Here is a 27,140-nt window from a genome sequence, read left to right as displayed (position 1 = left end):
AAGTATTACGAATGCTTTTGTAGCTAAACTTTCAAAAGCTTATATACCCGAAAGTAGCTTAGAGTATAGTAACGATTTAAAATTGATACATACAAAGCATTTAATTAAATTATTCATTTATTATTAGTTGTATTAATACTCTAACACTATAATGTATGTATTTATAGAAGATTTATTAAGTTAAGCAAACGAAAAGTAAAGAATAAATATAAACATAATATATAAAAAAAACATAATTGAAAAAAAAAGTTAAAAGAAATTAAAAGAGAGAATAACAATTCAAAGTGATATAATTTTAGTTAAATATAATGAATAACAAAAATCATAAGAAGAAATGTTTTAAAATACTTATATTCAGTAGCAGTTTGTTAAAAAGAATTATTGTACATTGATCCATTTGGATTTCATTAATTAAAGGGGAAAGCAATAGAAGTGTATTTTTAAACTACTGGCACATGTTCTAAAAAATAAGCTGTATGTGGATAACAAAATCATTTATTCATTTTCTTTGAATTCTAAATTATACATAAATAAATTCTCTATGATGACTATACGGCCAAAACATCACTACTACTGCTGCGACTTTTGTTCGATGATGATTTGGAGGATTTGATTTCGGTTAGTGTTACCGAACCGGGTCCATTAAGAAAATGCATTTTAACATGCTTTTGCAGTTCTTGCTGTGAATCGAAATACACTTGACATAAATCGCAGGAATAACGAGATTTTACCACCACATTACTATTGACTACTGATGAGGCGGGTGGTTTGCGATTTTCCGTTGAGGAATTATCATCTTCATCATCATCGAATTCATCGGAATCATCTTCTTCCCCCTCGACTTCCGTGTCATTGTAGCTGCGTGGCTGTGGTAGTTCAGGGGGTTTGTTAACACCCCCTTTAAGACTAGAGGCCTCATTGGTGTCTTCGTTGGTAGAGGGATCCTCATCATCAGCATCACTACTATCATCATCGTCATCATCTTCATCGTCGTCATCGTCCTCATCATCCTCATCGACTTCATCATCACCACCCACTGTCTGCTGGGCTCCCACTGCCAAATCATCAAATTCTTCACCTTCTACAGGTTCCTCTTCTTCTTCTTCCTCGTCTTCATCGAATTCTTCTACGGCAGGTCGTCGTTGTTGTTGTTGTTGTTGCTGTGACTGTGATTGTTGTTTTTCAACTTCATTATTATTGTCCACATCAGCTTCTTGCTCTTGCTCTCCCTCTTCATCTTCATCATCCTCATCGTCTTCATCATATTGATCTTTAACACTATCCCTAGATTCTTCTTCATCGGGTTTACGTGGCAAGGAAGGTATTTTAATCTTCTTAAATTCCGGCATAACATCACTGCCCTCCTCCACTGGCTGTTGTGTTGGATTTTGGCTTTGAGTTTGTACTGCTGTTTGAGCTGCAACTTGCTGAGACTGTTGCTGCTGCTGTTGTTTATTGGACTCTGGATGTTCCACCGGCACTATTACTGGTTCTTTCATGTGATTATGCAAATGATTTATTAACTTCTCCTTGCGTGAAACATACGCTCCACATAAATCACAACCCCATTGGAATGGTCCATAGGGTCTCATGACCCTAGCTTCCGCCACTTTATGTTCAATCCATTCTGCTTTTGTTTCAAATTTAATATTACATCTACCACACATATTTGCGGGATCACATTCAATTCTTGGTGGCTCAGGCAAATGACCCATTTCATTTTTATGCAATTCATAGAGATGACGCCGCAAATTATTATTACTGATGAAGGTTGAAGGACAATATTGACATTTAAGTTCACGTTTACGTTTCTGGGGTCGATGATTGGCGCCGCCCATATTGGCAAATTGACGCGGCATTAGACCCACCGCTTGTAATCCCAGTAGATGTTGAGGGTTGATCGGCATCTTGGATTTGTTGGACTGCTGTTGATGTTGTGCCTGCTGTTGTAGTTGTTGATTTCGGTTGAGTTGTTGCTGTTGTAGTTGAACATTGCTGTTGCTCGACATATGTTGATCGGCTTCGTTCTATAGTTGAAAAAAGAGAGGGACGAAAAGAGAACAAAAATACTAATATATGAAAACAAATTTCTTGATATATGAAAGATAATTGCATTTATTTTATAATTTTGTGACTGGTGTGGAGGCAAAACACATGTCCAGAAATATATGTTGAGAAATTGTTCCATTTGAAAGATTTAAGATGATTTTTTTTTTAGCACGTAGACGGCATTTGTTAATGTTTTTTATTTAAATTTACTTTGGAAATGTTTGCATAATGGAAGCCACTTTTAGTAGGAAATTTTAGAACATATTTTTAAAAAAACTAATCTTTAAAGAAAACATCAAAAAGTTTGTAACTTTAAAACATTTTCTGAAATAAAAGAAAATTATTTTAATGTTCTTCATTCTTCTTTACTAAAAGTGTCCACTATTAGCTAAACAATTACTTTAGATTAAAAATTTTTAAAATTTTAGTTTTTAAACAAAATTTCGACTGTCTTTTGCCAAACCTTTTTTCAACTTGATTCATAAACATATTTTTTTTATTTTCGCTCATTATTATGTGAAAACACGTAGTGGACATTTAAAACGCTGTTTTATATTTACGATTTTAGTTTATTTTTTTGACTTCAAAGCCTCACTGCACAAGTCCAAAAGCTCACCTGTTTGCTATCACCTCTGAAATGCCATTTCCTATGCACTTTAAGTGCTGTCATTTGTGTAAATGTCTTTGCACACAAATCGCATGCATACTCGCCATTATCATTAATACGATCCATATAGAATTGATTAGGATCGGCGGGGCCAGTATCGAACATGGCCGCCAAGGGGTTGTCGGTATACAATTCCATTTCATGCATTTGTATGTGTTTGGCAAAGAGATCCTGGTCCGTGAAACGGGCGCCGCAAATAGTGCAAGCAACTTCTGGTAATTTTATTTTCAAATTACTAGCACTGCCCACAGTAGCATTAATGGTGTTGGAAAGAGTATTTTCACCATCACGGGATTGCTCATCGTCTTCATCATCCTCATCGTCTCCGGTTTTGTGTTTATACACTGCAGTGGCAGTTTCACTGGCTGTCTGGGTAATAGGTTTGCGATTGCAGGATGGTATGTGATGTTCCAACATTTGAGCATCAAAGAATACCTTCTTGCACATCACACACTCCGAGGGTTCGGGTATTTGGGGATGTTTCTTATAGCGATGAACCTAAAAAAGGAAAAAGTCCAAAAAAGCTTATTATAAAAACCTTTTTATTTAATAACTTAAATCAACTTACCCATAAACTTTTACGTCCACTATAGACATTACCACAATCTTTGCAAGAATAATCATTGGAATCAAATTCATCGTGAGAATTGATATGTATGGCCAATTTTTTATTGGTATTAAAGTTGGAGGGACAATATTTACACTGATACCAATATAAAGGACCCGCTTGGGTGTCACCCAAACCCACATTACTAACCGGTGTCGAAATGCCCGATAAATCAGCTCCCACAGAACTATTATCTACCAAACCGGCAGCCATAGACTCATCGGCATTGTAAGCATCATCGTCTTCATTTATATTGGAGGAGCCTCCTTGTTTATTATGTACATTAGCCAAATGATGTTGCAGCTCTACATCTGTACGATAGACAATGGAGCATATTTCACATTCATATTGTTTAATAATCATATCATCCTTGAGCAAAGTATTGTGTATCTTAAACATGTGCACTTTCAAGCCCTTCTCGTAGGCAAATTCAGCATCGCAGAGTTTACATTTGATAAATTGTACATTGCGTATTTGATGATCATTGAGCATGTGATAACGATAGGATTTTTTGGAGGAGAAACGTCTTTGGCAAATGCGACAACGCATGCGTCTAAAACGTCTATCGGCTGCCTGTTCCAAAGATTTTCTTAATATCTGCTGTTGTCCCCCCACAGAGGACTGTACAGCAGCATTACCTCCTGCCACCGTTTTGCTAGATGAAATACCAAAATTATTATTTTGAGCACTTTGGTGAGAGCGCATATGATTGGATAGACCAATATTATTAGCAAAGACAGCATTACAAATTGAACATTCTCGTGGACTAGCATTAGTCACCGAACCATTGTTGTTATTTAGAGCTATATTAGGTTCCAAGCGCATTTTCTTAGAAGCATTTTCACTTTCGCAATCTTCATCTAATAAAAGAAAAAAAAAAATCGGGGAAGAAAAACAAACAAAAAACACAAAATTAATTTTTATTTCTTTTCATACAACTCCTCCTCTTACCAACTGTCCCACCATTTGTTATAGACATTAAATCCTTCATCACATAATCATAACGACCTGTATAGGGATTTTGTGGTGCTGCCGCTGTAGATCCGGCTGCGGCCTTAACGGCATCAGCATTTACTATGTATTCGAAACCAGTATGTCGTGCTTTGTCCGCTCCATGAGCACTAACCATGTGTTCTCTTAAATTCGATAGCCGGGGATAACCTTGTCCACATTTTACACATTTATAGGTTTGTGGCAATTGATCGGGATGTTTAGACTCCATGTGACGTAAGACATTATTGTAGTTATTATATTGTTGGCCACATATCGGACAGGCCTGTGGCATGCGTGAGAAATATTGTGTTTTGGGTGTGGTATTAATGAGCGAGACATTAAAGTGACCACTGCGTGAGTCGTCTGCTGAGGAGGCTCCTGTAAGAGAATAAATTTGATTAAAATTTAAGTGGCCAAAGAATTTTTAATTTCACTAAAAAATTTAATTAAACATTTTTACTAAAATGTTTCTCTGAAAATTTTCACTAAAAAGTTTTACCAAAAATTTTCGCTAAAAATTTTCTAAAAAATGTACAAAATTTTCACCAAATATTTTCATAAAGATTTTCAATAAATTTTTTCACCAAAAATTTTTCACCCAGATTTTCACTAAAATTTTTCACCTAAGATTTTCATTAAAATTTTTCACCTAAGATTTTCATTAAAATTTTTCACCTAAGATTTTCATTAAAATTTTTTACCAAAAATTTTCACTAAAAATTTTCACCAAAAATTTTCACTAAAAATTTTCACCAAAAATTTTCACTAAAAATTTTCACCAAAAATTTTCACTAAAAATTTTCACCAAAAATTTTTCACTAAAATTTTTCACCAAAAATTTTCACTAAAATTTTTCACCAAAAATTTTCACTAAAATTTTTCATCAAAAATTTTCACTAAAATTTTTCATCAAAAATTTCCACTAAAATTTTGAATGAACAATTTTTCGCTGACAACTTACCTCCCATCATTTTACTTGGCGAATTATCAGCACTTAATAAGAATTTTGTCTGTTCACCAAAATTGGCCAAATGCTTTTCTTGTACATGTTCCATAAACTTTTGTTGAGTTTCATGCTTCGTATCGCAAGTAACACAACGCAAGGTGACAATGCAATCCATATTATTGTAGTGACGTTTGCGATCAGCAGGATCTTCAATATCAACGGCACAATAACAACACTGCGTACTGCTAACATCTTTACGCTGAACATCAGCATGTTCATCATAGACATGCGAACGAAATTCCAATTTTAAACGGAAAGTTTTAGGACACAGTTTACACTCGTACATTTTATTGACCAACAGTTCTTTGGCGCGTACCTTTTCGGGAGCGGCTGCTACTGTTGCGGTAACAGCAGCTGCAAAATTAGCATTTCTAGCCATTAGATTATGCAGCACTTTATGAAGATTTATACAATTACGCTTTTTCAGATGAGATATAAACAATGCTTTGGAATCATTCAATTTCAGACAATTGAAACAACAATTTCTGGGTAATGTTAGGTACTTTTTACGCATGTGAGCCATGAAATTCTTATAGGTTGAATAGTATTTATTACAACAACGACAAGTCATATTTTGATATTGTCTCAGGAATTCATCGTTTTGTTGTAGGAAAATAATTTTCTCATCGGTCAAAAGTTCACGATACTTTTCGGGATTATCATAATCAAAACCAAATTCGCTATTATTGAAAGCATTAACAACTTCTTGTCGATATTTTTGTGGTGTTATCACGGCACCACTGGATAATTTACAAGCATCGGCAGCCACAGCGGCAGCTACAGCACGTTGCAGTTCTAAGGAGGCATTTAAAGCGGCGGTTTGTTTATTTATAGATTGATCATTTTCCTCTAGCGTCTCAAAGAGATTGGGATGTAGATTTTTTTCATGGCGTCTAGCATTGGCACGTGTTGAAAATTTCAAATTACAAGCACGGCAAGCAGCATCTTTAGTACTCATACGTATGGTGGTACTGGCTGGTAAAGGCTTTAGATCGGCTGGTGGTCTTATCACATCATAGTCGTAGTTGGAAGTGGATTCCTAAGAAATTTTCAAATAGGAAAATAAAATTGATTTTTTGTTTTATTTAAAGAGTTAGTAGTACTCACCATAAAATCACCCTCATCGGCGGTACGTTCTAAAAACATCGTAGGATCTACTACCATTTCATCTGATTCATCATGTTGCTGCTGTTGTTTAGCTCCATTATAATCATCATCTGCCTCAAGTGGTTCGTCTTTTATTTGTACTGCAGGTAACGGCTAAAATTATAAGAGATATACAAAAAATCGTCTTCAATAGCTGTATTGCGCGAATTTTTAACTATAAACTATTTAATTTAAAAATCACTTATATATAAATCGTTAATAGTTTAATAGGTTGCACAACTATAGTTTAATATCTTGACCTACATATGTTCTCAAATCTATAAGATTTTTCGGGAAATCTTTTATTTTCCTTAAAAAACTTTTCTATTCAAAATTTTGTTGTTGAATTATGGACCTTAGTTCTCCAATTGTGGTGGTAATGGGGAAATTAATTTTGGACTAAACTCAAAGAAGTTTGAGAAAGTGAATCATTTTCATTAAAACATTTTTAGGGAAAATGACGGTGAAAGTTTAAAAAAGTGAATTATTATTTCCAAAAAATTTTTAGTGAAAATTTCTATTGAACATATTTGTGAAATTTTTTAGTGAAAATTTTCGATGAAATTTTTGAGCAAAAATCTTTGGTGAAATTTTTTAGTGAAATTTCTTAGCGAAAATTTCTGGTAAAATTTTTAAGTGAAAATTTTGGTAAAAAGTAAAAACATAATAAATTTTTTGAAAATTTTTGATTAAATTTTTTAGTGGAATTTTTGGTGTTTTTAAAATTTTGAAATTTTTAGTGAAAATTTTTTGGTGAAGGCGTTAGTGAACATTTTTAATGAAATTCTTAGTGAAAATTTTTGTTAATTTTTAGAAAAATGTAGGCTAAGGGAAATGAAACCCCAGTTTTAATTACATACGAAAGGGGCTATTATACTAGGGTCAAAGAAATTTATGGTACGAGTTCTTTAATTTTAAATATAACACAAACATCTGCACAACTTAAGCTTCCTAATATTAGATTTCATTTCATTTTAACAAAAATTTTGAATTTCTATAAATTTCCAAAATATTGCCAAAAGATATATTTAAAAATTGAAATAAAATCTGTCCGTTAAAAAAAATACTAATATTCAAAAGGAAATAGTATTGGAAAGGTACGCTGTATACGATACATTTACATTATAGGAGTATCGTCTAAACAAACGCAATTGTTGAACAGCACTTGTACAAGCGGCTGACGAAGAGGATGCTGCAGATCCTTCCAACAAACATTCATCACTAGAACCAACAACAGCCACCGAACTAACAGCAACGTTAGCAATAGCAGTAGCTGCAGTGGTAACAGTAGCACTACTACTGCTGCTACTAGCCACCATTGCAGTAGTTAGTGTTGAGCTGTTGGATGTCGTGGTAGCCGTTGCAGTAGTTGTCGCTATTGGCGGTGCCGTTATGGTACAAGTGGTTATTGTAGCAGTAACACTAGGAGGAGGAAGAGGAGGTGGTACTGCTGGCATAACGAATGATTGTTGTATGGGAGAACTAATAGCACTAGCCGACAATTGTTTCTTGTCCGCTTTATGTTTAGTTTTACTAGAGGTTGTCGAGGATGACGTTGTTGCGGACGCTTGTACATGTTGTGGTGTTGTGGACGACGTAGTATTTGACGCTGTATGCGTTGTTTGACTTTGCGTTTGTCGCTGAGACGTATTGTATTTATGTTTGGTATAGTGACGTTTTGTTAACGGCATAACAATATTTAGTTGCTGTTTTTGTAATAATTTTTCTTGTTGCTGTTTAGTTTGTTGCGTTTTAGGACTCACATAGACTGTTAAAGATTTGCGTTTTTTTAATGTTGATATTCCCTCCAATATGGAAGAAGCCAATGACTGTTGTTGTTGTTCTTCTTGCTGCTGGTGGTGGTGTTGCTGCTGCTGTTGATCATCATAATGATTATCTGCTGTTTGTTGATGATGATGTTGTTCGGCAGATTTGTTTGAATGTTTTTCCTCTAGCCATGTACGCTGTTTGGCTTGTGCGGCTAGACAACGATTCTTAAAGGACTGCCAAGAGTTAAGGTAACTTATGCAGGCATGACAGATACGTAATGATAAGTTATCATGGCTGGAAATCTGTAATTAGGAAGAAAGAAAGGAAAATTAGTAAAATTTAAAATAAATTTAAAACAAAATTTAAAAAAGTTGATATTATTCAGAGAATCTATGCCAGAAATAAAAATAAAACTTAATTTAAACCACTTTTTTCTGTTTAACAGAATAATAGTTTAATAAGAAATTTTAGAAAAATACAAATTTTCATTAAAATTTTACGAATTCTCAAAAGTTAAAGTAAAGAAGGTAGATCTTGTCCAAATTTATTAAATTAACTTTAAAAATATCTCTACATTTACCTACTGCAGACATTAATAGATTACAATAACAACAATTTGCTTATAAACAATAGTGTTAATTCAAATCTTATTAAAAAGCTTTTGTATTCAAAATGCTTATTTTGAGAATATATATAAATAAATTTAATAAAATATTTGCATAATTTTAGGTATGTATAATAAAAAACTCAACTACATTCATATGTACACAAATATATTTAATCAGTATTTTGTCTTAACAATTACTGACTGCAAAGCAAAGACGTCAGGAACACACAAAAAAAGTAATTATCCAATAGATATAATTATAAGGAAGGATAATAATTAAGGATACCAACAACAACAATTGGAAGTATATAACAACATTTATATACAATACACAAACTACTTATATAATAATGTACATAAAACAATACATTCTCACATCCATACATACATTTGATTACAAATAATTATTTGCTTGCATTTGCAAATGCATTCAAATGCGCACACTGATTTCGATGGACAGACAATTATACTTTTGTAGAAATTTAAAGCCATACAATTGCCAATTGCAAATTTAACACACGAACAAACAAATTGCAATGAAATGCAATTTTACTTAAACAAAGATAAAGTAACCATACAAGGACATAAATACCAACAACAACTAAAACAGCTTCCAACTACTTATACATCAGGAGTAGGAGCACACACAACGCAACACAACCACAAACAAACAAAATTGATATTTCAAAATCTTTAATGTATGTGAACCCAGCAAACATAAACTATAACTGTACTAGAACTAAACAATAACAGAACTAGAACTAGAACTGAACTAGAACTGAACTAGAACTGAAATAGAACTGAACTAGAACTGAACTAGAACTGAACTGAACTAGAACTGAACTAGAACTGAACTAGAACTGAACTAAAACTGAACTAGAACTGAACTAGAACTGAACTAGAACTGAACTAGAACTGAACTAGAACTGAACTAGAACTGAACTAGAACTAGAACTGAACTAGAAAAGAACTAGAACTGAACTAGAACTGAACTAGAACTGAACTAGAACTGAACTAGAACTGAACTAGAACTGAACTAGACTTAACTAGAACTGAACTAGAACTGAACTAGAACTGAACTAAAACTGAACTAGAACTGAACTAGAACTGAACTAGAACTGAACTAGAACTGAACTAGAACAGAACTAGAACTGAACTAGAACTGAACTAGAACTGAACTAGAACTGAACTAGAACTGAACTAGAACTGAACTAGAACTGAACTAGAACTGAACTAGAAACTGAACTAGAACTGAACTAGAACTGAACTAGAACTGAACTAGAACTGAACTAGAACTGAACTAGAACTGAACTAGAACTGAACTAGAACTGAACTAGAACTGAACTAGAACTGAACTAGAACTGAACTAGAACTGAACTAGAACTGAACTAGAACTGAACTAGAACTGAACTAGAACTGAACTAGAACTGAACTAGAACTGAACTAGAACTGAACTAGAACTGAACTAGAACTGAACTAGAACTGAACTAGAACTGAACTAGAACTGAACTAGAACTGAACTAGAACTGAACTAGAACTGAACTAGAACTGAACTAGAACTGAACTAGAACTGAACTAGAACTGAACTAGAACTGAACTAGAACTGAACTAGAACTGAACTAGAACTGAACTAGAACTGAACTAGAACTGAACTAGAACTGAACTAGAACTGAACTAGAACTGAACTAGAACTGAACTAGAACTGAACTAGAACTGAACTAGAACTGAACTAGAACTGAACTAGAACTGAACTAGAACTGAACTAGAACTGACTAGAACTGAACTAGAACTGAACTAGAACTGAACTAGAACTGAACTAGAACTGAACTAGAACTGAACTAGAACTGAACTAGAACTGAACTAGAACTGAACTAGAACTGACTGAACTAGAACTGGAACTAGAACTGAACTAGAACTGAACTAGAACTGAACTAGAACTGAACTAGAACTGAACTAGAACTGAACTAGAACTGAACTAGAACTGAACTAGAACTGAACTAGAACTGAACTAGAACTGAACTAGAACTGAACTAGAACTGAACTAGAACTGAACTAGAACTGAACTAGAACTGAACTAGAACTGAACTAGAACTGAACTAGAACTGAACTAGAACTGAACTAGAACTGAACTAGAACTGAACTAGAACTGAACTAGAACTGAACTAGAACTGAACTAGAACTGAACTAGAACTGAACTAGAACTGAACTAGAACTGAACTAGAACTGAACTAAAACTGAACTAGAACTGAACTAGAACTGAACTAGAACTGAACTAGAACTGAACTAGAACTGAACTAGAACTGAACAGAACTGAACTAGAACTGAACTAGAACTGAACTAGAACTGAACTAGAACTGAACTAGAACTGAACTAGAACTGAACTAGAACTGAACTAGAACTGAACTAGAACTGAACTAGAACTGAACTAGAACTGAACTAGAACTAAACTAGAACTGAACTATAAATGAACTTGAACTGAACTAGAACTGAACTATAAATGAACTTGAACTGAACTAGAACTAAACTTGAACTTGGAAAGCGTTAGTATATTTACTAACATTGCAACAGTTCTTATTTTCTCAGAATCTTGTAATATTTCTACTGGCTATATAGTGGGACATAGATTTTCCTCTCATTTCTTTACTTTAGGTTACTGAGTTAGTAAATTTTCTGCGTTGTAGTCGCTTGGAAATATATGTTTCACTCATCTATCCTCTTCACATATCTTCTTCTTTCCTTCTTGTTTTCTTGTAGTTATTTCGTTTCTCTGTTTTTGAATTTTCACTCTTTGAAGGGAATCACAATGGACCTTATGGTCTCCGAGTGGATATGCACCTTTTTTTTTTTGGTGTATAACTCTTCAAAACCTAAATCTTTAGTTGCTTTCAATTTAACTTAAAATCTTTTTACTTCCTGGGTTAAAATCTAAACACTTAGTGTGTATATATTTGTGTGTGTATATTTTATATAAAATTATGCTTCAAATGCAAATTATATTTGTTATAATTTTGTTTTACACACATACATATGTACATATGTACAAGCAGTAGCTGAATACCCTTGCTTAGTATACTTGCATAAGTATATACTTAAAAACGAAAAGGGTCAATGACATTTTGATTTAAGAAATAATAAGCAGGAGACACAAATATTTAATATGCACTGGCTACTAATAGAGATGATGTTTTTGTTAAATATTCCTGGTTTTATTCCACAAAAATACATAAGTAAAAATTTGACAATTTTAAAAAGTTTGAGTGAAAACAATTGTGATGCGTATAGAACAATTCAAGTGTGAGTTTTAAGGTCAGCAAACTTACTCCTACTATTCTTGTTAATGCAGTTGCTATTGTGGTGGTTATTCTAAATAAATGTTTTTAATTTATGTAAAACTAATGGTGGCAATTTTTGAAATCCCAGAGCTCTTGTTAGACAAATTATTTGAAACTTAATGTATGTATTATAAATGAAATAAGTAAGAGTGATAGAGATGACGGAAGTGTGGATGGAAATTTTGGTAGTTGTGTCTTACATTTTGGATTGGAAGTTTAAATGTGTTAAGTCTGTATTAGTCATTTTAAAGGAAATTAAAAAGAAAAGGATTATTAATTTGTTTTGCAGTACTGTCTCTATAAAAACAAGTCTAAGTTTTATAACTAGAACTGAACTAGAACTGAACTAGAACTGAACTAGAACTGAACTAGAACTGAACTAGAACTGAACTAGAACTGAACTAGAACTGAACTAGAACTGAACTAGAACTGAACTAGAACTGAACTAGAACAGAACTAGAACTGAACTAGAACTGAACTAGAACTGAACTAGAACTGAACTAGAACTGAACTAGAACTGAACTAGACTGAACTAGAACTGAACTAGAACTGAACTAGAACTGAACTAGAACTAACTAGAACTGAACTAGAACTGAACTAGAACTGAACTAGAACTGAACTAGAACTGAACTAGAACTGAACTAGAACTGAACTAGAACTGAACTAGAACTGAACTAGAACTGAACTAGAACTGAACTAGAACTGAACTAGAACTGAACTAGAACTGAACTAGAACTGAACTAGAACTGAACTAGAACTGAACTAGAACTGAACTAGAACTGAACTAGAACTGAACTAGAACTGAACTAGAACTGAACTAGAACTGAACTAGAACTGAACTAGAACTGAACTAGAACTGAACTAGAACTGAACTAGAACTGAACTAGAACTGAACTAGAACTGAACTAGAACTGAACTAGAACTGAAACTAGAACTGAACTAGAACTGAACTAGAACTGAACTAGAACTGAACTAGAACTGAACTAGAACTGAACTAGAACTGAACTAGAACTGAACTAGAACTGAACTAGAACTGAACTGAACTAGAACTGAACTAGAACTGAACTAGAACTGAACTAGAACTGAACTAGAACTGAACTAGAACTGAACTAGAACTGAACTAGAACTGAACTAGAACTGAACTAGAACTGAACTAGAACTGAACTAGAACTGAACTAGAACTGAACTAGAACTGAACTAGAACTGAACTAGAACTGAACTAGAACTGAACTAGAACTGAACTAGAACTGAACTAGAACTGAACTAGAACTGAACTAGAACTGAACTAGAACTGAACTAGAACTGAACTAGAACTGAACTAGAACTGAACTAGAACTGAACTAGAACTGAACTAGAACTGAACTAGAACTGAACTAGAACTGAACTAGAACTGAACTAGAACTGAACTAGAACTGAACTAGAACTGAACTAGAACTGAACTAGAACTGAACTAGAACTGAACTAGAACTGAACTAGAACTGAACTAGAAACTGAACTAGAACTGAACTAGAACTGAACTAGAACTGAACTAGAACTGAACTAGAACTGAACTAGAACTGAACTAGAACTGAACTAGAACTGAACTAGAACTGAACGAACTAGAACTGAACGAGAACTGAACTAGAACTCAACTAGAACTGAACTAGAACTGAACTAGAACTGAACTAGAACTGAACTAGAACTGAACTAGAACTGAACTAGAACTGAACTAGAACTGAACTAGAACTGAACTAGAACTGAACTAGAACTGAACTAGAACTGAACTAGAACTGAACTAGAACTGAACTAGAACTGAACTAGAACTGAACTAGAACTGAACTAGAACTGAACTAGAACTGAACTAGAACTGAACTAGAACTGAACTAGAACTGAACTAGAACTGAACTAGAACTGAACTAGAACTGAACTAGAACTGAACTAGAACTGAACTAGAACTGAACTAGAACTGAACTAGAACTGAACTAGAACTGAACTAGAACTGAACTAGAACTGAACTAGAACTGAACTAGAACTGAACTAGAACTGAACTAGAACTGAACTAGAACTGAACTAGAACTGAACTAGAACTGAACTAGAACTGAACTAGAACTGAACTAGAACAGAAGTAGAACAGAACTAGAACTGAACTAGAACTGAACTAGAACTGAACTAGAACTGAACTAGAACTGAACTAGAACTGAACTAGAACTGAACTAGAACTGAACTAGAACTAAACTAGAACTGAACTAGAACTGAACTATAAATTCACTAGAAGAACTCAACTAGAACTAAACTAGAGCAGAACTAGAACTGAAGTATAAAGTGACTTTAGATTCTTTTTCATTTCCCCAATATTTCCGCCCAAATAGCATAGCTGTAAAATGTGAATAGAATCGAAAATAAAAATACTTTTAATATTATTATAATTTTTATTTCTAATAATAAATAATTTCTAATATAAATTATCTTTGCATAGTACAAATTTATTAGATTTGATTCATACAAATTAAATTTATATTGAACAAATTTTATATATTTAAAAACAAATTAATACATAAGTAAAATCATTTTCTAACATTGAAAATAAAATAATGTATATCTGGTATAATGATAGCAAAATTTTTTATATTTGAATATCATAAATTTAAATAAAAGTCTAACTTATTTTATTTGAATACAAAAAAATTTAATAAAAGTTTGAATAATTTTATTTATACAATTTTTGAACGATTAGAATTATTCAAACAAAATACATTTAAATACAAAAAATTCAAATCAACGTTTTACAATTTTTATTCCAAGAAATTGTAAAGAAATACTTTTATTTATACAACAAAGGTATAGGTAAATTAAAGATAATGTAATACATATTTCCCATATAATCCAACTAATCCTTAAAAAAACAAGTAAGACATTCAAATGTTGAATTTATTAAACCTACATCACTTTAATGGGGAGGGTATATTGGATTGGTGCTGATGTTTGTAATGCATAGAATTAATGATATAATACCAACCTTTAATTCCGTCTGTCTGTCCATGTAAACCTTGTAATCAAACTACAGGTCGCAATTTTGAACATAATTGGATGAAATTTGGTACACACATTACTTTTAGCCCAAGGACGAACCTTATTGATTTTGGTCCATTATTTCACCTAGCCCCCATATAACCGGACCTCCCAAATTGGGATTTGAGCTCATAATTATGCCAAATATACTAATATCTCTACAAAAATAGGCACAACTACGTTTTATACCAGCATAAATGATTTTTGGCTTCGTTTTTGTTTTAGTACAGCAAATGTACCTTTTATATCTTCAACAGATGCTAAATCTTCATCATACGATCACTTTTTTATATTAAATTCTATTAGGAACTAGTACAATATTAAATTAAATATTTTTAAATATTTGTATTTTTCTTGAAGAAATAAAAATATTTCAGGAAAGTTGATTTGAATATTAACTATTCAAAAAATTTTTGTTGAATAAAAAGAATTTCATTCATAACTTATTGAATAAAATATAATAAAAATCCATTTGTACAATGAAAATACAATTGGAAAATATTTTTAGGTTTTTATATTGAATGAAGTATTTTAAAATCTATTTTTGATAATATAAATTATATAACTCTTATTTTATTTCAAATACTATGCAATTTACTTAATATAAAAAAATATTTTGAAAACTGTTAAATACAATTTGTTTATATTTTACTTCTATTAATTTAAATAATATTTTTTTATTTTTTTACCAAATGTCTAAATGGCAACTATTATCTTTTTTGAAATTGTATAAATAAAATTCAATATAATTAATTTTTTCCCAGTATACTAAATTTTAAAAATAATTAATTTTTTAAAATATTTAGAATAAAATTATTCACACTTTACAGCTATGCCAAATAGCACAACCACATATTAAAATATTCATTCATATATTATTTTAGTCAAATGAAGTCATAAAACTATTAAAATTCAATTAAAAATATATTTAATTCAATTGCCTAGAAGTCGCTAATAAAAAATGTCCTACACAAATCACCTTATTAACTATTAAGAACCCAAAAGGAAACAAAAATAAATCATACATACTCATACACCAATGCCAACCAAAAAAAAAAAAAAACAAAACAATACAATGAACAATTACGCAGGATGTAATAAAATAATAAACAATAAATATTGTATTTAATTTTAAAAGAAACTACCAGAGACTCACACTAAAATTTCAACAAACTAGGAAGATGACAAGGAATTTCTTGTTCTTGTTGTTAGAACTGAACTAGAACTGAACTAGAACTGAACTAGAACTGAACTAGAACTGAACTAGAACTGAACTAGAACTGAACTAGAACTGAACTAGAACTGAACTAGAACTGAACTAGAACTGAACTAGAACTGAACTAGAACTGAACTAGAACTGAACTAGAACTGAACTAGAACTGAACTAGAACTGAACTAGAACTGAACTAGAACAGAAGTAGAACAGAACTAGAACTGAACTAGAACTGAACTAGAACTGAACTAGAACTGAACTAGAACTGAACTAGAACTGAACTAGAACTGAACTAGAACTAAACTAGAACTGAACTAGAACTGAACTATAAATTCACTAGAAGAACTCAACTAGAACTAAACTAGAGCAGAACTAGAACTGAAGTATAAAGTGACTTTAGATTCTTTTTCATTTCCCCAATATTTCCGCCCAAATAGCATAGCTGTAAAATGTGAATAGAATCGAAAATAAAAATACTTTTAATATTATTATAATTTTTATTTCTAATAATAAATAATTTCTAATATAAATTATCTTTTGCATAGTACAAATTTATTAGATTTGATTCATACAAATTAAATTTATATTGAACAAATTTTATATATTTAAAAACAAATTAATACATAAGTAAAATCATTTTCTAACATTGAAAATAAAATAATGTATATCTGGTATAATGATAGCAAAATTTTTTATATTTGAATATCATAAATTTAAATAAAAGTCTAACTTATTTTATTTGAATACAAAAAAATTTAATAAAAGTTTGAATAATTTTATTTATACAATTTTTGAACGATTAGAATTATTCAAACAAAATACATTTAAATACAAAAAATTCAAATCAACGTTTTACAATTTTTATTCCAAGAAATTGTAAAGAAATACTTTTATTTATACAACAAAGGTATAGGTAAATTAAAGATAATGTAATACATATTTCCCATATAATCCAACTAATCCTTAAAAAAACAAGTAAGACATTCAAATGTTGAATTTATTAAACCTACATCACTTTAATGGGGAGGGTATATTGGATTGGTGCTGATGTTTGTAATGCATAGAATTAATGATATAATACCAACCTTTAATTCCGTCTGTCTGTCCATGTAAACCTTGTAATCAAACTACAGGTCGCAATTTTGAACATAATTGGATGAAATTTGGTACACACATTACTTTTAGCCCAAGGACGAACCTTATTGATTTTGGTCCATTATTTCACCTAGCCCCCATATAACCGGACCTCCCAAATTGGGATTTGAGCTCATAATTATGCCAAATATACTAATATCTCTACAAAAATAGGCACAACTACGTTTTATACCAGCATAAATGATTTTTGGCTTCGTTTTTGTTTTAGTACAGCAAATGTACCTTTTATATCTTCAACAGATGCTAAATCTTCATCATACGATCACTTTTTTATATTAAATTCTATTAGGAACTAGTACAATATTAAATTAAATATTTTTAAATATTTGTATTTTTCTTGAAGAAATAAAAATATTTCAGGAAAGTTGATTTGAATATTAACTATTCAAAAAATTTTTGTTGAATAAAAAGAATTTCATTCATAACTTATTGAATAAAATATAATAAAAATCCATTTGTACAATGAAAATACAATTGGAAAATATTTTTAGGTTTTTATATTGAATGAAGTATTTTAAAATCTATTTTTGATAATATAAATTATATAACTCTTATTTTATTTCAAATACTATGCAATTTACTTAATATAAAAAAATATTTTGAAAACTGTTAAATACAATTTGTTTATATTTTACTTCTATTAATTTAAATAATATTTTTTTATTTTTTTACCAAATGTCTAAATGGCAACTATTATCTTTTTTGAAATTGTATAAATAAAATTCAATATAATTAATTTTTTCCCAGTATACTAAATTTTAAAAATAATTAATTTTTTAAAATATTTAGAATAAAATTATTCACACTTTACAGCTATGCCAAATAGCACAACCACATATTAAAATATTCATTCATATATTATTTTAGTCAAATGAAGTCATAAAACTATTAAAATTCAATTAAAAATATATTTAATTCAATTGCCTAGAAGTCGCTAATAAAAAATGTCCTACACAAATCACCTTATTAACTATTAAGAACCCAAAAGGAAACAAAAATAAATCATACATACTCATACACCAATGCCAACCAAAAAAAAAAAAAACAAAACAATACAATGAACAATTACGCAGGATGTAATAAAATAATAAACAATAAATATTGTATTTAATTTTAAAAGAAACTACCAGAGACTCACACTAAAATTTCAACAAACTAGGAAGATGACAAGGAATTTCTTGTTAGCCCATACCACTGAACAACCCAATAAATGAAGCTACTAAAACAACAGCAACATCAAGTAAAGCAAGAAAACCGAACATATCATTATGAAAGTACTTAACATAGTAGTTGTACTTGTCATTCATATGTATAGATGGATGTAAATGTAATTGCAAATAGTGGTGCCGTTTGGTATGGAGTATGGAGTTAGTTTACCATGGAGTGGGTAAGGTGAATAAACCATTTCAAAAGAGAGTAACCACCAAAATGCACCACTAGCCGAACATTTATGCACACACACATGAACAACTATCTTATCCTGTATGTATATCTTTATATACATTTATCTGTATGTATTGTTGTATATAGTATGTGGATGCCTACTTGTAGGCATAACAACAAACACTTAATACATGACCATACGATGTTACATAAATACATACATATGTACATATGTATGTATGTAAGTTGTGTGTTAATACAGATTCATAATAAGAAGCCTGCTTAACATTCAGTATTAAAGAAAATTTTCTTAAAGAGTTTGATTTTAATGAGTTTTTTTCATAATACTAAAGGTATTCACTTCAATTTGCAAATATGTTAAGTTGGCAAAAAAAAAAAAAATAAAAATTATAATCTGCATTTCAAATTTTTCTTATAGATGTTCTAAAATTTTCAAATTGATTCGCATTTTTGTCCGATTTTCGCCAAATTATATCTGTGCAAGTTTGCAATATAGCATATTTACAAAAGCAATATATAAGACGTGAATACCATTGGAATTTAAACTCATTATTTAATTCAACTTAAATGATATAGAATTAAATCATTAATTTTGAAATATTCTAAACAATTCTGCAAATTTATCATTATTTTCAAAAAGCAAAAAGCTAATTTTTTTTTCTAAAAATTAAATATTTCTATAACTTTCGCTAATTTATTGCATCTTACAGTTGTTTATAATTGTTTAACATTTAAGTTGACTTATATATAATAATATTCCCAAAACGATTACATTCATTAAAGGTCAGTTTTTGTAAGTTATATGTTAATACACATATGCTCCTAACTACAGACATAATTATATAGAAAAACAAATATTCACTTGTTTGGTACCTATGTATATTTGTTTGTATATCGTCCTTTTGTTCCCATATAGTTGGAGTAATAACAAATAGAAATGTATGTACTCAAATATATATAAATTTGTATGTATTATATGTACTTAATGCATACACTTTCATACCCACACACAACACCCATCAATAGAGTACATAGGAATACAACATTCATCCAACTAGTACAACATCATCACATAATATGCTCTTTGATTAAAGTTTCTATTGAAATTGTAATAGAATCTATAAATGGTATGGGTAGTAAAATTAAATAAATTAAAATTAGATATTTTTGGTTTTATATGTGCATAAAGGACCTGACGGTTTTGTTTTTGTGCATAAATAAATAAAATTTTAGTTGGTAAATACAAATTATGAATATATTTTTTCCTTTTTTTTAAGAGTTTAAATTGGCAATTGTTTAGCCAAATGCCTTTTAAATGTTGAGAACATTTTTAACGATTTATTTATTTTAACTTTATGGACAGGGTATTAAAAGACCACGAACTAGTCTATTGACTAGCCTACGGACTAGTAAGAGTTTAAAAACCGGTTTTTCGAAAAGTCGGTTTTTTATAAACACTAGGACCAGTCTAATGACTAGGACTAGTCCATGAACCAGTCTAATGACTAGTCTATAAACTGGACAATTTACTACTTTATTGACTAATTAATTTTGGGTCTATTTTATTGACTAGTCTATGCACTTGTTTATGGACTTGTGAATTGAGTAGTCTGTAAACTAGTCTATTGACTAGTTTGTGGAATTGTCTGTGGACTAGACTATGAGCTAATCTACTGACTATTCTATAGAATAATGTATAGAATATAATATAATATTGTTTATTATCTCGTCTATGGATTGCATAGCAAAAGCTGCAGAATTAAATATTAACTTTACTTTATAACTTAAAAACCGTTTAAAACTATTTTATCTTTAAAATAAATTCTGACCTTAAATTGTCCTCTATTAAGCTAAAATTGATTGCTCTTATTCAACCAGATTACTTAGCTTTAGTCATTCACACCGTCTATATACATATATAAGGATTCATTTTGTGGGTCATCATCGTCACACAAAAAAAAAAACACAACCAACAAAATTTCCATTTTGTTATAAAATCAAAAATGTTACAAAACTATCAAAACCAAACTAAAATACTCGAAAACAGACAGACAATGGAAACAACTACTCCACATTTTACTTTCATTATTATCACGTGGTTTAATAGTTGGCACCGCATGGCCGAAGAGAGACTCAAAGGCAAAACCAAATAGCTAGTAGTATAATACATTCGTGGTTTCATCTATTTTATGTACACGAAGAAGTTTGTAAACCATACCATATATTTGAGTATTCATAACCATCATATGGATTTGCCAACAGTATGGGCATGAAGTGTTGAAGAACAGCACTCATACACAAGCGATAAACTGTTTCCAAAAATTCAAAAACGAAACAGACATAATAAAGTAATCAAACAAAACGGTTAAAGACGAAGAAAAAGAAAAAATACGAAACAAACAACAAAAGATAAATCCAGAAAACACCAGACGCACACAACCAAAGACGCAGGCAGTGTCAAAATAAAAAAAATATAAAAATGCGTGTGGAATACATAGAAACTACTGCATGTTTATGTAACTTCAAGCGACCATAATCGTTGGGATTGTTATTAACAAGAACGAAAAATGGAACAGTTGTCGAAATAAACATGAATCGCTGGTCTGGATGGAAAGTAGCAGCTGTCGCTTGGTAACTGATGTTAATTATGAACTTCAAATGACGGCTGCAAAACAGAGCATTGTTGTACACACAAATCTTAAAATGGACACGAGGTTGCTGTTGTTGTTTTTGTATATAAACAACGTCTATGACAACAGCACCAAACTCAACAGAAATTCATCATTACCAACCATTTTAGTAGCCAACCAGTCCAAACAAAATAACAATGGTAATAACAACAGCAAATACAAGCCATAACAACAACTTTCAGTCAAAAGAAATGTAACACGATATGGAAAACACACACACTTACAAACAGAAGATGAAAGCAGAGTGTTGTTGTAAGCAGGTAGTTTGATGTAGATTAAAGGACATCCACAGGACACAATATTTGCAAGTAAATGTTTCATAAAAGGAAAAAAAATTACTAGCTGTAAAATGTAATTAATTATAAAGAGTTGTGTAAGTATGTCAAACAAACATCTTACTTTTGATATTTTTACTCTTTGACAACCATGATGGAATAATTCTGGAAAACAACATCAATCCACTTATCCGAAAAAAACTACAAAACGAAAAAAAGAACAAAAGCAAAGATGAACGATGAGTGGAAATCGATAAAATAACGCGATGAGAATGATGACACAAAAGAAAGAATACCAGGAAAAGGCAACCAAACAAAATCCGGCAGCCCAACAGCCAGGCAATCGTCGTCAACGTCAGCCAGGCATAAAAACAAACCACCACCATCATCGTCAGAAACATTATCATCCACATCGTCATTATTACTACCATACACATGATTTACTGTACAAATCCAGCATACTACCGTACGAACCAGTGCAAAGTACATAAGGGGCGAGGTATGCATACTTATGAAGAACTCTTAAGGAAGGAAGAAGATGTATACATCTACAAATCACAAACACACTCTTATACGCATAAACTGTGTACTCTGGATATAAAAGTAAATGTTGAGTGGAATGGTCTTATGGTATGATGCCTATGGATGTGGTGGACTGTTGTAGTTAAACCAGCTATGGGAAGATTATATGAGCAGCTGCTTTTTCTACATTAATGAATGGCTGTTTGCGATGTCTGGAAAGTTATTGCGTATTTAAAAATGAAGATGAAATCTTATTTGGGTGATGTAATGAAAAAGATTGGGAATATACTGACGGAGTTAAATAATATGAATTATAGGTGTTTTTAAGAGGTTTTCAATATTGTCAACATTTGTATCAAGTACATTAATTTTCTGTTAAAAATATTGATATATTGGTGATAGAACGACAAAATAATTTAAGTGAGAACTTTTCTGTTGAAAAGTCGATAGAACTCAAAAGGAGAAACCAAAGGGAGTTCCTCAGTAGTTGTTGGTTATTAAATATTAGCAATATTGGTTCACATTGGGAAATTTCACAATAGAAGTTATAAAATTCACAATATGGGTTGAACTATGTTTTAGAGCTTCCATATTTCGCACAACGAAAACTGAACTAAAACCGAAGTAGAACCAAACTACAACTGAACTAGAAATGAAATAGACTTGAACTAGAACTAGAATTGAAATGGACTTGAACTAGAACTGAACTGGATTTGAACTAGAACCTAACTAAAACTGAACTAGAACTGAACTAGAACTGAACTAGAACTGAACTAGAACTGAACTAGAACAGAACTAGAACAGAACTAGAACAGAACTAGAACTGAAATAGAACTGAACTAGAACTGAACTAGAACTGAACTAGAACTGAACTAGAACTGAACTAGAACTGAACTAGAACTGAACTAGAACTGAACTAGAACTGAACTAGAACTGAACTAGAACTGAACTAGAACTGAACTAGAACTGAACTAGAACTGAACTAGAACTGAACTAGAACTGAACTAGAACTGAACTAGAACTGAACTAGAACTGAACTAGAACTGAACTAGAACTGAACTAGAACTGAACTAGAACTGAACTAGAACTGAACTAGAACTGAACTAGAACTGAACTAGAACTGAACTAGAACTGAACTAGAACTGAACTAGAACTGAACTAGAACTGAACTAGAACTGAACTAGAACTGAACTAGAACTGAACTAGAACTGAACTAGAACTGAACTAGAACTGAACTAGAACTGAACTAGAACTGAACTAGAACTGAACTAGAACTGAACTAGAACTGAACTAGAACTGAACTAGAACTGAACTAGAACTGAACTAGAACTGAACTAGAACTGAACTAGAACTGAACTAGAACTGAACTAGAACTGAACTAGAACTGAACTAGAACTGAACTAGAACTGAACTAGAACTGAACTAGAACTGAACTAGAACTGAACTAGAACTGAACTAGAACTGAACTAGAACTGAACTAGAACTGAACTAGAACTGAACTAGAACTGAACTAGAACTGAACTAGAACTGAACTAGAACTGAACTAGAACTGAACTAGAACTGAACTAGAACTGAACTAGAACTGAACTAGAACTGAACTAGAACTGAACTAGAACTGAACTAGAACTGAACTAGAACTGAACTAGAACTGAACTAGAACTGAACTAGAACTGAACTAGAACTGAACTAGAACTGAACTAGAACTGAACTAGAACTGAACTAGAACTGAACTAGAACTGAACTAGAACTGAACTAGAACTGAACTAGAACTGAACTAGAACTGAACGAGACTGAACTAGAACTGAACTAGAACTGAACTAGAACTGAACTAGAACTGAACTAGAACTGAACTAGAACTGAACTAGAACTGAACTAGAACTGAACTAGAACTGAACTAGAACTGAACAAGAACTGAACTTGGTAGGGTCTAGACTAGAACTGAACCAGAATTGAACTAGAACTGATTTAAAACTGAACTTGAACTCATCAATTGTGTAAATTAATTTTTAAAGGGTGTAGCTGAATGAATCAGTAACAAATAAGGGAAACCCCTTTTTATCAGAACATAAACATTGTTGATTCTTGTGAAATTTGTATTATTTATTTTTATTTACAAAACTTCCAAAAAATAAAAATAAATCCTAATTTGTTAATTTTTATAATAGACAATGGAATACCTTTGTACACGTGTTTAAAAATCCGCAACTATCTTGATAAATTTTTGGAAATTTTTCCTGTAAAATTTTTCAAACAAAAAAATTTTGGAACCCTATTCCGAAAATCAATTTATAATTGACATGAACACCACGTTTCTATTTTGAGAAGAATACACTCCCTCGTCTAAAATCAAAAATTCCAATATCTAGTGTATGGCAACACTTTAAAAATAAATAAATAAATAAATAAACTATAAAAAACAAGAGATAACAGAATCGTGGAATGTTACGGAACAGTACGGGAACCAGTCAAACTAAACAGCTACGACCACATTTAAAGGCAGGTATGACGACAACAAAGAATTGAAAACAAGAAGAAGCATTAGTAAAACTACAAAACTAACAAAAACAGAAAGCATTCGATCATGTTACCCGGGTGCTGACGATGATAACTACACCACGACGACATCCACCACAGACCACAGCAGCACCATAATGAAAATTACATGTTTTTGTAGAGCAATAGTATGTTTTTTTGGTATGGTTCACTTTTGGCTCATAATATTAACCAGCCAGGGCATGATAGTGATACAAACTACAAAAAACCCAAGCACAAGATAGCGCGGAGCCAATAAAAACAACAAAAGCTACCTAACGACCCAAAAACAACAACAATTACTCAGAAATAAAATAAAAGAAACGAAGTGGAATCGATTCTTTCCATCAAAGCACACAAACAGCAACAACAATATCAATACAAAAATAATATCAAGAAGCTAAAAAATATAGTATACAACACAATAATAATACACAGAGTTGTTGTGAGTAATGTGCTCATACTGGTGGTTTACTCAGACCCAAGGTACAACAACAACAATACTGAATATTGAATATATAACTTCAATGATGAAATCCACATGTACTGGGAATGAAACATGTGATTTGGATTTTGAATTGGTAACCTACACACATAGACAGGCTCACAGATAAACTCATACACTTAAAAAATCACCCTTGGAACGTTGCACAAATAGAAGCATGGACAGACAGACGGATGAATTGTTAGACTCGCTAATCGCCTAAATGACAGATAAATGAAAGACAAATACAGCAACTTGCACAATCATATCGTATATAATCAGCTAAAACAACAAAAACCACCACGACGACGACAACACCTTCATGGCGACAACCCATAACAACAATCGGACAAAAGCAAAACATGTACCAGCGAGCCATTCAGTCAGCTAGCCAAGCAACCAAAAATTATGGCTACGACCATGACGAAGTCTTCATCATCATCACCATCGTCGTCCGTCGTGGCCGCACTACTACCACCGCAACTATACAACTTACGGCTGGCTGGCAAACATGGCAATGGCGATGTTTTCGGTGATGATGATGATGCAGACGTCAAACGAGGGCAACCAACACACCAACAAACGCTCGAATATAATCGTCGAAAAAAATACCTACAACAAACAATAAAAAAAAAGCACACAAAGTGGCTGACTGGTTGGTTGGTTGGCTGGCTGGCAAATTACTGAGAATGTGAATGATGACTGCATGACTGCTTTTTGGTTTCAACTTAACCTCACTTTAAATGACACTCATGGAATGGCACACTTGTCTAGCTAAATTACATACACATTTTGCGTTGTTAAACTTTCCCTGTCCACCAGACAGCCAGCCATCATGGCAATGGATGTCGGGTGTGGCTTTTCTCGTTGTTGTCGTCGCAGTCGTATACTCTTCCCTAATTATTCCTGGCACTCGGGAAAAATCAATATACCTACACACGGTGTGTTTGGCATTTATTCCAACTTACCTTTACGGATACACAAGTATGTATCTTGCTTGCCAAGGGTTCTTTGTCGGCAGCATAACTGTTTAAAATGGATATACATTCATTGTCTGGAGCTAAACAAAGGCGACAACAATTATGTCTCCTCTGCAGCTGCTGTGATGATGGCTGATTTTGCTGTTGTTGCTGCTGCGGCTGTATATGATGTCGTTGTTCATCCGACATTTTGGATTTTTTTTCTTTCCTTTCCTTAGCCACAAGACAAAATGATTATGTTTCAGTTATGGACAGGCTGCAAAGGTTTTTTTCTATGCCAACTATATCCGTTATTTCCAATTATTTTATTACAGCAGTATTTCCTCTTTTTCTTTCTTCTTTTCAAATGTTATGTATTAATTTAGAACAAAAAAGTTCCTGTTTTAATTATTGTTATTTTCACTTTTATTTTAATTATTTTTCTGTTGTTTTTATTCTTATTTTTTTCTTTGCTTCACCCACTGATTTGTGCGTATTTTTTCAAATTATTTTGCAATATTTTTTCACTCTCTCTTTCCCCGTTTTTTGCTATTACATTTTTTAATGTGTGTGTGTGTGTGTATGCTTGTTTGTGTGCGATCACAGAGCAACCAAAATTTTCGTACAACTTCACACAACGGGATTTGAGATGGAACTGTGCCGATTTTGCCGGGATTTTCT

The 27,140-nt window shown here is 31.9% G+C and overlaps 1 protein-coding gene across 1 annotated transcript; it reads right to left on the bottom strand.

The window, feature by feature from the left end:
* Positions 1-185: 185 nt before the first annotated feature.
* LOC119608375 (zinc finger protein hangover) lies at positions 186-27,140 on the bottom strand. The gene is made up of 8 exons (XM_037962776.1): positions 26,469-27,140; positions 8,232-8,540; positions 6,430-6,582; positions 5,278-6,361; positions 4,275-4,694; positions 3,285-4,183; positions 2,666-3,214; positions 186-2,027 (listed from the first exon to the last, which is right to left on the bottom strand). The coding sequence occupies exons 1-8, from the start codon at positions 26,667-26,669 to the stop codon at positions 549-551; spliced, it is 5,094 nt and encodes a 1,697-aa protein (XP_037818704.1). The 5' UTR covers positions 26,670-27,140; the 3' UTR covers positions 186-548.

Source organism: Lucilia sericata, unplaced genomic scaffold, assembly GCF_015586225.1.
Source record: "Lucilia sericata isolate MDLA Ls3-8-SP2 unplaced genomic scaffold, ASM1558622v1 Contig000824F_arrow, whole genome shotgun sequence".
NCBI classification, from domain to species: Eukaryota; Metazoa; Arthropoda; class Insecta; order Diptera; family Calliphoridae; genus Lucilia; species Lucilia sericata.
The sequence above is the reverse complement of the archived record's forward strand: the minus strand, read 5'-3'. Positions and strand labels throughout refer to the sequence as shown.